At 44.9% G+C, this 17,111-nt stretch overlaps 1 protein-coding gene across 4 annotated transcripts in view; it reads right to left on the bottom strand.

Moving 5' to 3' along the window:
• Nucleotides 1–864: 864 nt before the first annotated feature.
• The window catches only part of Creb3l2 (cAMP responsive element binding protein 3 like 2), a 110,889-nt gene continuing 94,642 nt past the window's right edge, over nt 865–17,111 (bottom strand). For 2 of the 4 annotated variants that reach the window (XM_026398563.2, XM_077795935.1), the window contains 4 exons: nt 10,832–10,931; nt 10,412–10,538; nt 8,146–8,359; nt 865–6,218 (listed from right to left, as the gene is read on the bottom strand). In XM_026398563.2, coding sequence (XP_026254348.2) covers nt 6,143–6,218; nt 8,146–8,359; nt 10,412–10,538; nt 10,832–10,931 — 517 coding nt within the window. In that variant the 3' untranslated portion in view covers nt 865–6,142. The remainder of the gene's footprint in view (nt 6,219–8,145; nt 8,360–10,411; nt 10,539–10,831; nt 10,932–17,111) is intronic. The other 2 variants (XR_003301675.2, XR_003301674.2) reach the window with 2 other exon arrangements.

Genomic DNA, 17,111 nt, shown 5'->3' with positions numbered 1-17,111 from the left:
CCCAGTGTTCTTAAATCCATGTTTATTCCCTCCACCCCCAACTGGGAAGATCATGCCCAGCAAGGGGCTTCCATAACAGGCTCTTCTGCAGGGATATACCACACATGTAGGAATAGAAGAGAAGGTCAAGTTGCTCAGAGGGAAAGGCCATGGGCATTAATACACCCCCAAGACCAAAGAAGGCTAGGAATGCTGCAAAGAGGTAGGGGGAGTCTCCCCCCCGCCCCAGGTGGACATGGTCCGTACCCTTGGACTTTAACATCCTGGAGCACTTGCTCTGAGATTAAACGAAGCCCCTACTTTCTCTGAGTAGAGAAAATTACATTGGGATCCAGAGAGTGCAATGGAATGACGATTATTCTGCTCGAGTGCACTGACCTTTATCAACTATTTCATGTGAGTTTTTGGAGCATGAACGTGTGTTAGGCCTCCTCCTCAACTGTTCACGTGAAGAAGGAGCATTCCTTTCTGGCTCAAAGTTCCAAGTCTCATTCTCAGGCATCCAGAGACCAGGAAAGCAAAATCAAAGCCAGAGACCTTTGAGTCTAGTTAGGGGATAGCTGGAGGAGGCAACGCAAACAGCAGTCAGGCTAGTGAAATCTCTGGAGAAAATGATTTCTCTTCCTGTCACTGACTGAAAAAAACAATTACATTTCTTGGCTTGGATTTAGCACCACATAAGCTGCTGCTTTCACGTTGACCAGATAATCAGGAGAGATTGGTTAGATGTACGTGCATAAGTCCGTGTTTTGGAAAAGGACAAAATGCTTTTAAAACCACATTACCAGGATTTTAAAGACTGGACAACATTTTACTATTTAAGAAAAATATTTATTTGCAAGAAATGGAAATACAAATGCATTACAATTTCAATTTATTTTTTTCAAACTAAATACAAAGCTTTTTTTTTTAAATTTTTTGGTATTTACTTAGTAGGATAGGGAATAAAAGACCATAAAAATAATGCAACAGGACCGATAATAGACTTACAATGTGTTTAGACTTAAACACTGCTGATCTATATAACCTGCTACAAGAGAGAGGAAAGCCCGCTGTGAGGACAGACATTAAAGCTCACTGATGATGACAGCCCAGGGGCTGCTCACCATTGTTCAAAAAGGGTCACTCACAGTTTGCAGAGAGTGCTGGTGTTTTCCATAGACTCATAAAGCACTTTATCTAAAAGAGAGATTTTCTAAGCAGTGTAGACCACGAGTGCAAAAAGTTCATTTTTCCACGCAGCTGGTGAGCGAGGGATAAGAGCAGAGAAATAGAGCTGAAACCCCTAGGTTCCCTTTTCCCAAATGCAAAGGCTGCTAGCTGGAACTCACAGAGGATGGGATGTGAAAGAGAGGAGACAGACATCTGGAGCACACTCTGCAGGAGAGGGAGAGCTGAGCAGGCGCAGCAGGGCCACCACACTGGCAGAAACTCTTCCCTGCCACAGCCTGACGTCGACAGTGCCCTCCAAAAGGAATGTGCTCAACCTACTCCATCTCACTCGGTTCTCTCCCACCTCACGGTGATCAACTAGTTGCCTTTGTTTTCTGTATCTACAAAAGATGCAAACTTATTTAGCACAACATCCAACACCTCAGCCAACAACCACCAAATATTATTTCCCTCCTCTATGGAAACCACACCACAACAAACAAAACATTCCGGAATTTTGTTGCCCCAAATAATGAAACACCTAGGCTTTCTCTCTCTCTCTCTCTCTCTCTTGTGAGTTCTGACCCTCTGACCACAGAAGCATGGAGCATTAATCCTCAGATGGACCAGGTTCCTCTGCACTCAGAAAATGCTTTGCAGTGAGGATTTATAATACCTTTAATCTTGGCTGTCCATTTATTTTGATGTGATTGCACCTCTATAAAATGCATTTTCCTAATGGATATAACCCTATTTCTTTCTCCTGATGGGTGAACCTAAAAACAGTGGCTTACTTTTAGGAAACCATTTTTGAGGTTTTGGAAAAAGTTCTTTTCCCCACATTCACTTCAATCTCATAAGTCTACATATAACATCTCCCAGGACAAGGGATTCCTGTCGTCCTGGGTTCATACATAAGGCACATTTAAGGCACAAGTAAGTATCAAAGATAAGGGAGGCATGTGTGTGTGTGTGTGTGTGTGTGTGTGTGTGTGTGTGTGTGTCGCACAGAGGGAAAGAGAGACAGAGGGACACCTAGCACTTGGGTCTTTTGAATAGCTACTAAATAAAGCTTCTTCGGTCGGTCTCTCTTATGCCCCAACATTCCCTGTGGCCGCAGGCAGCACTCTTAGCAAACTGAAGTCTGAGGGGTAGCTGAATAAATGGATGGATGAATGATTGATCTGGAATTCGTCTCTGGCTCCTTCTGGGTCCCCGTCTCACAGCCCCCTCCTCTCTCCTGTCTTCTCAGGCAGGCTCAGCCTATTACATGTGCAAATTGTCTCAGCTGAAAACCTTCAATTGGGAGGTCCCTCACTCTGGGACTCCCCTGGGGCAAATGGCTTCCTAGGTCCTTCCAGTCCTGCAAGCAGGAATGCCAAGGTCTCGCATCCAGGTTTCTCAAAGATTAGGTTCAACAGAAGCAAAATAGTGACCTATGGTGGACAAAGGGGGTGGCCAAGCCTTCTCTTCCTCCTCCAGGTCCCCATTTTGGCCAGGTTGCAGGGATAGACATTCCTCAAATGGGAGGGTATGTCTCCATTTCTGGGTGGTGCTCACATACACACCTGTGTTCAGAGGAGCTGGCCCAGAGGGGCCTCTGATTCTGCTCTTCTGCTTTTGCTTGGTGTCTGAACAGGGAAAGGAGGGGACATGAAATGCTGAAAAAGAATTTTAATAAAGCACGTGTGACAAAACTACTGGACACTGACTCAGTGCCTGAGTAGAGAAGCATCAATTCAATACCCCTGCTCCATATAAGGCTCAGACCACCTTTTGGTATCCAACCTGAACCTAGAGATTAATAAGGAAAAAAAAATCTGAATTTATAGTTATTTGTAAATAAGGTGAACTGGCAGCTGCTTTCCCAGTCTACAAACTAGATCTGCAAATCAAAATTGTTTATGTTACCCAAAGGTTATCTAATCTTGCCTGCATTGATATCAAATCCCACCCCCACCTCTTGGTGACATGGAGCAACTTAGTTCAGCTGTCAAGACTTTTCTAGAACGCTCTTTCTGTGAGTGAGACTCCAGTGTCCTGACACTTCCCAGAAATTCTTTCTTAGAGCTGGCGCTGAGCCTTCTCATTTACAGTGTCCATTTCTAAGTGCAAAGTTGAGAGCTGTAGAAAGAACCACACGGGGTGGGGTGGGGGGCCTGGGTCACTCACTTCTCATCCAGTAAAAAATCACTTGTTCTCTTGAGTCTTTGCAGGATATTTCTTTCACTCGTGTAATCAATGAAAGAGAAGAGGGAAAACCTGTTTACATGATGGAAAATGTAATGAGATTTATTGTTATGGTTTCTGGTTGCTCTAACAGTCTCAGATTTGTCAAAACTAAAGTTCAGGTGCCAATGTCTGCCACTATTTGAAATCCTTGGAGCTAACCACAAATTATTGACTGATTTATGGGCCTACTTTCTTGCTATGGAAAACAAATCCACTAATATTCTGAGCTCAACCCTTGAACAGGACTTGTGCAAAAATCCATTAAGTATTTGGAACCAATTTGGTGTGATCCCACTCTTCTGTGTCCTTTCAACCCCATTCTGTCCTCCTGAAGGGACCACCGTTTAGTTTGCCCAAGCCAACCGTGATGGACAGAGACTTTTTCAAACAAGCAGAAAGGCTGGCTCTTGGAAGCCTCTTTAAGAGGCCATTTGAGCTCTCTGGTTGATGTCCCCTGTTCTGGACATTCCTCAAATGGGAGGGTATGTCTCCATTTCTGTTTCCCACAGCAAAAGCCCTGTTGTTTGGAGAGAGCAATGTTCAGCAAGGATAGATAGGGAGAAAATAAAATCCTCAAAGCACTAAGGGCTACAAGTTTCCTTCCTCTTCTTTCGTCTATTCAGAAGAGTGGGGTTTTCTACCCTGGCTACCTATAAACCCCCTTGGGTTCAGATGCAGCACATAGATGCGCTGGCCCATATCTCTCTTCTGTCCTTACATTTGAGTACCTTTCTCAGCACCTATTAGAGTTAATTCTGTGATTTTGCTGTTAGGGCCCCAAAGGTTCCCCTACATGTGATAAGTACCTGGCATTTAAAGAAAGGGATGGTGTGTGTTGAGGCCTGTGGTTTCCAGACACCAGCCAGGCCCAGAAGCATCAGAATCCTGAGAGGGTGGAGCCAAGGAAAGCAGAAGCAGAAGTCGCTTGCTGCCCCTCCTCCTCACAGCCCAGATGTCTGAACCAGCAGCCAGCACCCTAGAGGGACAGCCAGCACCCTACAGACAGCAGGGCCACCATGTTCTGACACACTATGAGGTAAGCCCAGCTAACTCCCATCACAAACCTCCGCTCACAGCAGGGAGACAGAGGGGTCACTCTCCTTGGTGACCCCAAGTGGACCCAGGCAGAGAAAGCAGAGAGCTGTTTAGGGAATATGATGGCAGATGCCCATGACACCACATCCTACATCTGATATGTAATGGGAGGCCCAGGTGGACATGATCCCTCTTAGGTACAGGCTCCATTGGCCATGTAGATAATGAGAGTGAGAGAGACCGAGAGAGGGAGAGGGAGAGGGAGAGGGAGGGCAGCCAGCGATAAAGGCCCTCAGCGGCTACTAAAAACTAAAGTACACAATGCAAGCACATTTCCTGCACAAAATCTTTTACAAGCTAGGGGTGGAAAAACAACATCAAAACATTTAAAGGGAGTCTTCTACCTTGTACAATAGAAAGGCAATTTCCATTTCTTATATGTATGAAAGAGAAAAAAAAATTTTAAACTACAAAAGTTACTTTTAATCATTAAAAAATAATAATAAAAGTGGGTTGGGGCTTAGGTTATATCTCTTTGGGTGAGCTGCGAAGTAGCCAAACCTGACCATAAAAGATAAGAATGTGCACCCCAGACGCCATCCGCCCTCACCCTCAGCTGAGATGGTTAAGGGAGGGCAAAGTGGGACTGAGGGAGGGGGAGGCAGGTGTAGAGGGCAGGAGCAGGGTCCTCGGAAACGCCTGCTGGGGACAGGGCTTCCCTTCTCAGGTGTGGGAACTGGAGATAGCATTTGGCCACAGGGCCACATTCCGTCTGAGTTCATCCAACAGGGGGACACACATTATTTCTCCATAGTCATTATTTTACAGACCTCCAATTAAAAAAAAAAGGAAGCAAATAAAACATCATATCGAAAATGGGGATCCCAGTGCCCTCTTAGGTCCGAAGGCCAACAGAAGATATTGCTAGCTTCAAGGGAGGCCCTGAATCTCTTCAGCATGGTTGCCAGTGGGAAGCCTTGGCAAGCTAATAAATACTATTTACAAACGGGGAGGAGAAGCTGGGAAGGCAGAACTATGGGGGAGGGAGAGAGGCTGTGGGGAGGTTCTACAAGCCACGGGGTGGGCAGGTTTGCCTGGAGGAGAAAAGCCTGATGCCTCAGGCATTGCACTTGCGGCCTGAGAATATGACGGGGGCCCTAGTCTGCCTGCACCAGAGTGGGGGGCAGTCCAGCAGGGCTCCAAGGGCAGAGTGGAGAGAGGGTACTGTCAGGATGCCCGGGAGCTCCCAGGGCTCATGGGGCTGTCACACTGGAGGCCCAGGTGTGAGCAAGGGAGGACAAAAGTCAGTGCTTTCCAAATCCCAACAGGCCTCATGCTGTTTTTGTGGCTAGAGTCTGGGGTCTCAACTGAAACAGTCATCTCTTTTTGGGTGGGGCAGGGGTCACACCTTACAGGGGCGAATCAGGCAGTATCTTTTTGGCACTAAAGGTGGAAACAAGCCTGCTTGTCCCACCCTCACCCCACCCCTGAAACAATTTCCTATGGCAGTAAGAGAAACGGAGGAGAGATGCCAGCTCCCTCGGGCTTGGGAGCAGCAGGGCAAGAAGACGGAAAACCCAGGCTGGTCTCCCATCCCAACCATTAACGCCTATCCATGTCTCCATCAAGACCCAGCGGCCCAGAGGGAACCTCGTGAAGGTGGAGTGGGGATGGAGAAGCAGAGTTAGGGGAAGCAGGGTGGGTGGGGGTGGAGGCGGCCTCATTAGAAGGTGGTGTTCACTCTTCTGTCGAGTTCTACAACTTTTAGTGTTTCGTTCCCCTCCAGTTTAGTGCTGACCCTGTAAAGGCATTAAAAAAAAAAAAAAAAAATATTAGCCACTACCTTTAGCTACAAATCCCATGCTTCTCAGTGTCACATGATCCCTGGATGGCTGCAACCCCGGTGGAGGGGGGGCACAACCAGGCTTGTCTTTTTCACTCCCTAGTTAATTCTCTCCTCTCAATGCCCCCTGCTACCCACTTGTCCACATTCCTACCTTTATCCCCACCCAAGACCAGGCATCCCAGCCCACAGGATAAGCATGGTGGCTGTACACTGGTTATTATAAATTGCTTTAGATGACTGTATTTACTAAGGATATTGAGCCTGGTGCTAAATTTTGGGAAGGAGAAATAAAAGGATAATGGCTAATCCCTGGTCTTGAAGACCTAATAATCCAGATAAGGATTTTTTAAAGTGCATTAATTTGAAACAATACTAAAACAGAAAATAAAGACATTATCAAATTGTGTAACAGCCTAGAAGTCTCTAGGCATTTGGATAGGAGCTAAGAAGCCTTCGCTATCCAGGAGATACCACAAAACAAGGGGAATTTGAATGGGACTTTCAAAGGCTTAGTAAAGAGGAGAGAAGGCTTGATGTCCTCTCTTTTGGAGTTATGAGCCAAATCATCCAGTAGCTCTATCCAACAGAGCTTCAGGGTGGCTCCAGATTTTCTCTACAATGGAAATAAAGATAATGTCTTACCTCTTCGGGTAGTTAAAGGGATTTATATGACAGCACACTTGTAACGTGCTTGACACATTTGGCACTAGTAAATGTTAAATGTACATGTATAATGATACATATAAAATATATGTAATTGTGAACCTTCCCTCAATGGGTCAAGGGAAGAAGGCTGAAGAATGTGAAATGCAATCTTTCCCACTGATACTGTAACAGCCTGAGTGCTGGGAAGCCCAGGAGCAGAGCTCAGCTGAATCACCAACTGTACTACCCAGGTATGCTGATGGGCACACCCAGGTACTTCCCCCAGGAACAATACCTGTGGTCCTATCAGCCTTTATGTTTTCAAAAGGATGTTTTCCCCATAACTATCTAAGAGGAACAACTCAGGGAGAATCAGAGCCCAATACAAGGTATTTGCAATATGGGAAAATATACACACACAGGGCCTCTAAACACTTATTATTTCCAATGTAAATATGTAATTATAAGTTTATATAAGTTGAAAATCCCTAAACCAAAAATCCAAATTCTGAAATGCTCCATGATCTAAAACTTTCAGGGCCAACAGGATGCCACAAGTGGAAAATCCCTCACCTGACCTCATGTGAAAGGTTGTAGTCAACACTATAGTGCAGGCAGCACTACAAATATTGTATAAAATTACCCTTGGGTTATGTGTCTATGATATATGTGAAACAGATGAATTTCACCTTTAGACTTGGGTTCCAGCAGCAAGATATCTCATTAAGCATATGCAAATATATTCCAAAATAAAAAATGATTCTCAATTCAAAGCATGTCTAGCCCTAAGCATTGCAGGTAAATCATACTGAATCCACAGTTATAGTTAATACATCTGAATTGACACAGAAACTATAAATGTATATTGATATACAACAAAACATTTATTTTCCCTCTGGTTGGAAGGAAGCTAGAGAACAGTCTGAGGGATTGCATAGCCAACACTGCTGTTATGCGGCTTTGAGGGGGATTCAGACCTTCCCTCACTCTGGTGCCACCGCTACCTGCTCTCAACTGATGCTGGGGACATCAGGGAGTTCCACTAGGCCTTTTTCCCACTCTGGGAAACCACGGCTGAGAGGCAGACACTCCCTACTGCCAGTGGTCATGGACACAGGTCCAGGAGAGCCAAGGAACCACCCCAGGTCTCTAGGAGAGTCCTTAGCCCCCTGACAGGTGGCTCCCCCGACCCCATCCTCAGCACACCATGGGGCTAGAGCCGTCCTAGGACTCACAGGTGCTGCTGCAGCTCCAAAAGCACAGACTTCTCCAGGCCGCTCTCATTCGAGATAATGAAATGGGGAAGATCCACATCTGGCAGGGACTCCAGCCCTGAGGCCCTGAGCAGGGAGGATCTTTCCCAGCCCCCAAGCTCCCCAGGTGAGGCTGGACTGGAGGACTCCTCCAGGGGAGATTGTTCCTCATAGATCAGCAGGTTCCTGGATCTCACTAAGGACAGAGAAAAACAATTAGGTGTTAAAAAAAAAAAAAAAAAAAACCTGGAGTCCTACATATTTCCTCCCTCCCAATGCCCAGGGCCAGTGGCAGATGAAAATTGATGTGCTGTTCTTGTCCAAGACTTAGGATGCCAATTGGATTCGGCTTTCTATAAAGGCTTCAGGGCTTCAGAGTTTGTGCACTGAAAAATTATACCAATTATACAGTGCTGGAAGAACAATAGAAAACAAACACAAAGCCACTACCACCCCCAGTGCTTTGAAAATAAAACTCCCCTCCTTACCCACCCATAACTATCGAGGGAAAACATTCACGCAAGTAGGAGTCAAATACTTGGAGATGTCCAGACTCAGCTAAAACAAGCAGCGTCCCCATTGAGCAGGTCTTGTAGGGAAGGAAGATAGAAAGGCATTTCCATCAAGAATATGGGGAGAGGATACGAAGCCAAAGCCATAAACCAGAGGCTGCAGACAATATCCTTTGTTTTATGGGACAGCCACATAGCTAGATGGCTCTGCAGCAATTTTCCTCGACATAGAAGCTATGCTCCCATTGGCTCCCAAAATTTAAAGAAATATTCCTTTGGGGGAAACAAACTTCCCAATAGGTCACTGAACTCATTTGGAAAGGCTCGTGCTTCTGTCCTATACCTGGCAGAGACACACCTATCTGGTAATTACCACAAATATTTTTTAAAATTTTATTTATTTTAATTTGTTATATATGACAGCAGAATGCAATTCAATTCACATTACACAAATAGAGCACAATTTTTCATGTCTCTGGTTGTAAAAAAGTAGAGTCATACAATTCTTGTTTTCATATGTACTTAGGGTAATGAGGTCTGTCTCATTCCACTGTCTTTCCTACCCTCATGCTCCCTCCCATTCCTTCCCACCCCTTTGCCCTATCTAAAGTTCATCTAGTGCCCCCATGCTGCCCCACCATCTCCATAATGAATCACATCTTTATATCAGAGAAAACATTCAGCATTTGGTTCTTTGGGATTGGCTTACTTCACTTAGCATGATATTCTCCAACCCCATCCATTTACCTGCAAATGCCATGATTTTATTCTCTTTTATTGCTGAGTAATATTCCATTGTGTATACATACCACATTTTCTTTATCCATTCATCTACTGAAGGCTATCTAGTTGGTTCCATAGTTTAGCTATTATGAACTGAGCTGCTATAAATATATACCATGGGCACGCCCAGGTACTTCCTGTAGTATGCTGTTTTTAAGTCCTTGGGTATAAACCAAGGAGTGGGATAGCTGGGTCAAATGGTGGTTCCATTCCCATTTTTTCAAGGAATCTCCATACTGCTTTCCATATTGGCTGAACCAATTTGCAGTCCCACCAGCAATGTATGAGTGTGCCTTTTCCCCAAAAATTGTCCCTATACCAAATTCAGTACCTTCTAACAGCACGATTGTTTTTACTAGCACAGGTATGCATTCATATATGTGTTTCTTACTCATTACCCCTTTATCTCCTGCATATTTAGAAGAGTTCATGGATATAAACATATCCTCTTATCTAACACCTGAGCTCCACAATCTGTAAATCTTGGGCATAATACTTGGAAAAGCAGACTGATTCTTCAACTTTGCTTCACAAACTCTGACTATGGTGACATGTAATTCCACTCAGCGGAGGCAGAATCACAGGAGTTCTCTTAAAATGTCAGAGAAAGCTTACTTTGCCCCCTCTCAAAGTCCACATCCTACTCTCTCATCAGAACTCAAGAAGAGGATGCTAGAACACATCAAGGAACACAGTCTGGAGCAGCATTTTGCAAGCTGAACTTTCCCAAGCTCTACAGAATTTCCACGGCTGCCTGTGCCCAGTGGGTGAGGGGCACAAGGGGAACCAGCACCTTGAGCCCCAGAGCCCCCTGTGTGCAAATGGAGAAGCTCCACTTTTAGTACCTCTTTCTAAAAATTGGAGTTTACATAAGGTTCCTTTCAGAAAGCTGAGAAATCCAGTTCCACAGAAGCAAAACAAGATACTTCCCAAGGGGCTGAGTGCTCTCTTACCAACGGAGGCTGTGTACGGCTCTGGCATGGAATGCTGGCTGGGCAGCGCCATCTTGGTGGCAGAAGGATAGGGCCCATAGCCCTGAAAGAAACTGCCAAACGCAACAGCAAAGCACAACACGACGACCTGGAAGGGGAAGAGAGAACACAGGAGCTGTCGATTTCAGACTCCACAGAGCAAACCTGTAGATCTGCAATGCCTGGGACAGTGGGAAGACGGACTGTCCTCTCCATCAAGGGGCAGTCTGCCAAACTTCATCCTCAGGTCACATTGCTGTAATGACATGCAGAGGAACATGCTTGGAGCAGGCTTCAAGGTCTCTCCAGCTGCACAGCACTTGGCCTTGACAAGGTGGGAGACACTGGGGACAGAGCATAGGGCCAGGGGTCGTTCCTACACTGTCCCTTTGGGAAACTCACCATGAGGCAGGTGCCAGTCTGCGTGCCAGCTAACTTGCAGGTCCGAGAAACCTTGCCCATCACCAGAGTCTGAAGCTTCTGGAGCTGCTGAAGAAGAGTTCTGCCAAAGGCAACAAACAAGAGCCAGGAAGGGACGTGAGAGGTGAGAGATGAATTTTGGGGGCCCCTCCACCCAGGTTCCAGGGAAGTTGCTGCAGCCTTGGGTCTAAATTTAACCAGAGTTCTGAGGGACAGATTCTTCTGGGAGAAGATATGGATGCCAGTACCTGCTAGTACCACTGCCCCAGAACTTGCTGGAGCTCAGAACCAACCTCAACACCTTAACCACTTGTTCTGTTCTGAACAAGAGAAAGCCCTCAAATGATCCCTGCTAAGATGTGACTTGCTTGCCAGACGCTGAGAACAAAGGAAAGCGAACACTGCTGTTGGATGGTCACTATGGTTTCAATGTTTGTCACCCACCCCCCACTGCCCACTGCAAAAAAATTATATGGCAAATATGACGGCGTGAAGAGTGGGGCCTCTGAGTAGGGCATGAGGGTGGAGCCCTCGAGTAGGATCACTGCCTCTATGAGGGATGGACAGACTGGCATTCTTCCCTTGGCACCACGTGTGGACACAACTAGAAGACAGCTTTTAGAACCGGGAAGCCCATCCTCACCAGAAAACAAGTCTGCCAGGCACCCTGACCTGGGTTTCCAGCCTCCAGGGCTGTGAGCAATAAATATCTGTGTTTATAAGCCACTCAGCTTATAGTGTGTTCACAGCAGCCTTAATGGCCTAGTGTGGCAGTGATTACGAGGAGAACCCTCTTCACTGAGAGATAAGAAACACTGATGAAGACATAAGAAAGGAGAACAGCTAAGAGAGAGGACAAGGACCAGCAGAGAAAACCAGAAGGGCTGGCCTGAGGTGGCGCCAATGACTTAAAATGGTCACAGTGTCGCTGAGCAGCAGGCATCTGGATGGCAAACTGAAGGGGAAAGAGAAGGATGAAAACCAGGGAAGGTCAAGGAGGCAAAGGGCCATTGCACCTCAGAGCTGAAGTGGTTCTCAAAGGCTCACAGCAGCTCCACACTAGAAACTAAGCCAAAATACCAAAGAGCAGAGCGGCCTGCTCAGCCAGACCCTCAGGCTCAGAGCCAGGGATCTGAGAAATCAGCCTCCAATACACACACCTCTTCCTCCTGGGAAAGGCAGAACAGGGGCAGAGAAATAAAAAGTGGACAACTGCACATTCCCTCAAAGAGGTCTGGGATGAGAGAGCAGTCTGTGCTCCAGGTTGTGTGACATCGGGACCCAGAAAGAGCAGATGGCAAAACTCTCTGCAAATCCTGAACACGACAAGGCATAGACAGGGAGCTGAGTGCACACCCTTCTGAACTAGAGGATCTGTGTGAATTCTGCATGAGAGTAAGGAAAGAGCTGAAGCCCCTCCTTGCTCTCGTCTCTTTCCCCAACTCCATGCACATAGCAAAGTGGAAACCTTTTTATACACAGATGTGTTTTCTTGAGTCTTGAAGATTTTCAGAAAATTCATGCAGTGATGCACTGTTGGAGCCACACAGTTTCACTGGAAAACATCAGCAAACCACTTGTTTGCAGAATTCTGGGCTTTCATAGCCACCTTGCTTCTCATCTCAGTCTATCATCTGAAGAGCTTTCAGGTGCTGGACATACAAGCAAGGTTTTCCATGGTTTACAACTTCTCCCAAATTAAGCAAATCCAGGGCAGGCTGGCCATAAGAATGGTTTTGCTTCAGCAATTTAAATGGATAATGGAAGCAAGAATTTGAGGAGCATATGTATCTGAAGTTTTCTGAACTCAAAAAGCCCTGTGTGGCTTCGTGCAGTGGCACACGCCTGTAAATCCCAGCAGCTCGGGAGGCTGAGACAGGAGAATTGCGAGTTCAAAGCCAGTTTCAGTGCTAAGAAACTCAGTGAGACCCTGTCTCTAAATAAAATACAAAACAGGGCTGGGGATGTGGTTCAGTGGTTAAGTGTCACTGACTTCAATCCCCAATATCCCTCCCACCCAAAAAGCCTGTGTGATCCTACATGCACATTACAAAGCAGAAGTAATGTGTAATTTTAATAAGTCAAGGAAAATCATTCATCCCATTAAGTGATATCATTAATTTAATTTATTAATTAATTTATTAATTTTATTAATTTATCATTAAATTAATTTAATCTATTTAATGTGGAGGTCTTTTTTTTAAACTAAATCATGCATTTGTACTTTTTTTGTTTCTGGTTATGTAAAAGTACAATCAGTTTAGACGTGATTATGTTTATATATATTCTTTAAAAGCATTCTGCATGTTGAGAAATACTGACACATGATTATTTTAAATAGCACTTAAAGGGTTGGGTATCTAGCAAGGTGGCAGAATGGTTCCCTACCGTGTGCAAGGCTCTGGGCTTGATTCCCAACAGTGCAAAAAATAAATTAAAATTAAGCAAATTCCACTCAGAGAAAAAGTTTATAACTAAGTGATCCTTTGCTGCGGCATCTTTTTTCCCTCATCAAACCTCTTCTCTCTTCTCGCAGGCCTTCCCCAGAATACCTCCCTTGTGGCCATCAGCACAGCTGCCTTTTCAAAACCACGAGCTGAGTAATCCACTGCCCAGCCGCTTCCTGAGCAAGCATCCATTCTCACAGAGCTGAGATTCTGCTGGTCACAGCACATGTTGGATTAGCTACCACCTATAAAGCCAGCCCAAAGTCCCTGTTAGGTTCTCCTGGCTGGTGTTTCTGGAAGTTTGCAGGCAGATGTACTAGTGAGCCCTGGGACAAGACCACATAGCACAAACCCCTTCCTCTTGGATGCTGGCTACCTTCTATGATACCAATTTATAAGGTCTTCGCTGCCTGCTGAACTGTAGCAGAGACCCCTGCCTCCTTGGTCTTCTTGAGTGATGCCTGACACTTTTGCTGGGCACCTCAGCTGTGCCCTGGGCACTCCTGGTGCCTGTGTGCTGGTTGGCACTGAGGTGCTGAGGCTTAGTGGAGCTCTGTGCAGGGGTGAGTGAGTTCTCTCCTTCCAGCCTTCTGTGACATAGATCTTTCCAGACGGAAACAGGGCCCCAATACTTCTGCTCCAGAATCTTACGGTTTTTGAAAATGAAACTACCATTTCTATTTTTTACCAATGTCCCTGTTGACTGGCAAACACTCCTTGCTTCCCCTCTGCCCATCCCTTGCTCCTTGTCAGGTCTTAAGAGTATAAACTGCTAAGAAAACAAATCTCACACAGTGCTCTGAATCTGTCCTCCCCTCTGATTTCTGGTTGGGAAGAGTCTCGTAGGAGGCACCCTGGTCCTTCCTAAAACAGACATCCAGCAGGCAGATCCACCTAAAGCCCACAGATAGAAAGCAAAGGTTCAAGGTGGCCCCACCCAGTTACAGGTGCAAAATGCTACAAGTTTGGAAGAAGGACCACTGAAGTCTGGCTGGAGGAAGTGGGAAGCTCTGTGCTTACCAACTGTAGGGCCCTTCACTTGACATTCATACTGCATCCGTTCCAAACTCCAAGATGATTATCTGCTGAATCCACTGCAGATGAAAATGGTTGTTCAACGATCCCTGATTTCTAACAGTTTATAATCCAGCTCTTTAAGATGAGCAAACATGCCGTTTAAAATGCGTATTTTTATAGTCTGGAATTTTGGTGGAAGGCCATAGGGATGGGTTCTGTGCTGTGTGCTGCTGTCCCCTGCTCAGTGGGTGAAGGTGGGTAAAAATAAACTTAGTGGCTATCCTCATACGGTCTGACGGTAGAAATGACAACCCGGCAAAGGAACCAACAATTGGCAGATTTTAATCAGAGCAAAGTGGATTAACTCGTCCAACTCAGACAGCTACATAGGTTCCTAGGACCCAATAAACTTTGGGAAATTCGTCTACACTCATACCAAACAACAAAAACCCCCTTGATTTTCATCCTAAGAAAATAACAGTGACTGGGTTCTAGAAATTGCTTATAGGAATTGCTTATGCTAAAATACTAAGTAGTTGTCTTAAATTCATATAACTAGTAAGTAGAAGACTAAGATGTTGAGAACAGTCTGACCCCACCGCTTGAGTACTTTCTAATATGGTAGAGCACAGTGCCTAATCAGTCACCTAATAAAATCAACTATGATATACTGCTTAGTTAAGTAGATTTTTCTTAAATTCAATCACAGTAACATCATATTGACAACAGCCCAATGAAGAGATTTGTCCACCATTGGACATGAAAATGTGATTAAAAAGGACCAAGCCACACAGAAAGGACAGCCACAATAAAACCCAGGCCAATGGCAATGGTTTTACTAGCAAAACTTCAGTGATAACAGCACAAATAAAAAACCACAAAGGCAAATAAACATTCTGTGGTACACTGTTAGATGTAACCAAAGATGAAATGCAGGTGAAAAAAAAAAATCTAAGGTATTCCTCACCCTGCTTTAGGTCCCAGGAAGTCCCAGGAAGTCAAGGCTTTATTTAGACAAATGGAAAAGATAGGACCTGTCCCTTTATCAGAAACCCAACAAGTAGAGATGGCATGGCTTTAGGATTGCTCAATGGTACACACAGAGCAGAAAGGAGGGAGACCTGAGCATACACCTCAGAACTACAGGTAGAGTTTCAGTAGGTGCCTCTCATCCAGTTACATAGTCCTGAGACGATGCAGCTAATCAAAGATCATTTCCTTGACCACATCAGCTAATAGGACAATGGGAGAATCACCCCTCCTGGGGCACTTTGGGTTTGCTGAACTCCTTTGAAGAGCACTTGCTGTCTCTGTTCACAGAAGACAGATGAAGCATGTCCTTTTTACTGGCAAGCCTGTGTGACCTTATAACTGATATGCTGATCTGCACTGATGTGGTACTTTCTCTGGTGCCACCAGGACAGATGCCACTAGGCAGTTGTTGCACTGAGGACTTGGATGACAGCTGCTACCCTGATTACTGAAGGGCTGGGTGGAGAAAAGGCAGCCTTCAGATGAAATGGAAAAATTATTTTAACACTAAAGCTATAAAAAAGTCATCCATAGGACACACCCAATGGTGCCTTCAAAGCTCAATATAAACTTCCCCTTTCTTATTGTATTTTAAATCATCAGTGATTGTGGCTAATTATGGTTTAATGAATTCTTGGGCTTCTGGGAGCAAGGTCTTAATTTAGAGAAAGGAATACTCTTAGCATACATTTATCTGGGCCAACAGATTTTTCACGACTTGTTAAACTGGAGTGTCCAACACTTGATTGGAAATGTGGATTTTGTCCTATGGCGAGATGTAAAAATAAACTTAGTGGCTATCCTCATATAGTTCCTTCCAAAAGAGCAGTCGAAAGCAGCTGGCAGACTTGCCCAAAATAAAGCATCCCCTGTATTTTGTGAGGCATATCAGAGGAAATTGGGCAAAACATTTAAAAGTACCCAAGAGTGCGAGACACCATCTTACAATAACTGGGAAACGAATCAGCAGCCTCATGTGTTATCTTTGTATTTGATTTAATTTGTTTCCTTCTATTTCCTTTATTTACAAGAGAGAGCAAAAGACAGTGAGAATAACCATACAGTTATTGCAGGTGGGACTTTGGACACTCAGGTACCTAGTTTCCCACTGGAGTCAGAACCCGGACCCAGGAAGAAGAATGAACTGGTGGTTCCCAATTACTCGCTGTGTTGGGAGCTTCTACCTGCACCTCTCTGCAGACACACTTCCCATCAATCTTGGAACACATCTTACTTAGGAATGGAAATCAATAGGCAATGGTGTGTGTGCACACACATGTGTATCTAAAACACTCTCTGGGTTGATCAGCCCCCTTCAGAGATGAAGAAAATTTATTACATCCTTCTGGGAGCACCTAGAACAGTAATTTCCAAATTCCCAATTATGAACCACTACTGAGTGGCAAAATTACTTGGGTTGTGACTGGTGTATCTTTTTAATGAAATGGAACTAAACAGGATACACAGAATCAGAGGATATCGTAGGTAGTATGTAAATATTAATTGGTGAAATATACACATTAACTAACTGTACGATTATGTATGTATAGGTTAGTCACATGTACATATCTCTATATAACGTCAGTTATATCATTAGTTGGCTATATGATGTGTGTGTGTGTGTTCGTATGGCGTGACTGGTATGTTATTATATGAAATGTAAAATGATTACATAATCAAAAAATTCTGTCATTAATCTAGAGTATATGCACATGCACAAAATATGCCAGTGAATCTCAGGTGGCCTCAGGATGGGATAAAGCATG

This window comes from Urocitellus parryii, chromosome 3, assembly GCF_045843805.1.
Source record: "Urocitellus parryii isolate mUroPar1 chromosome 3, mUroPar1.hap1, whole genome shotgun sequence".
Lineage (NCBI taxonomy): Eukaryota > Metazoa > Chordata > Mammalia > Rodentia > Sciuridae > Urocitellus > Urocitellus parryii.
This window is presented reverse-complemented; position numbering and strand designations above follow the sequence as displayed.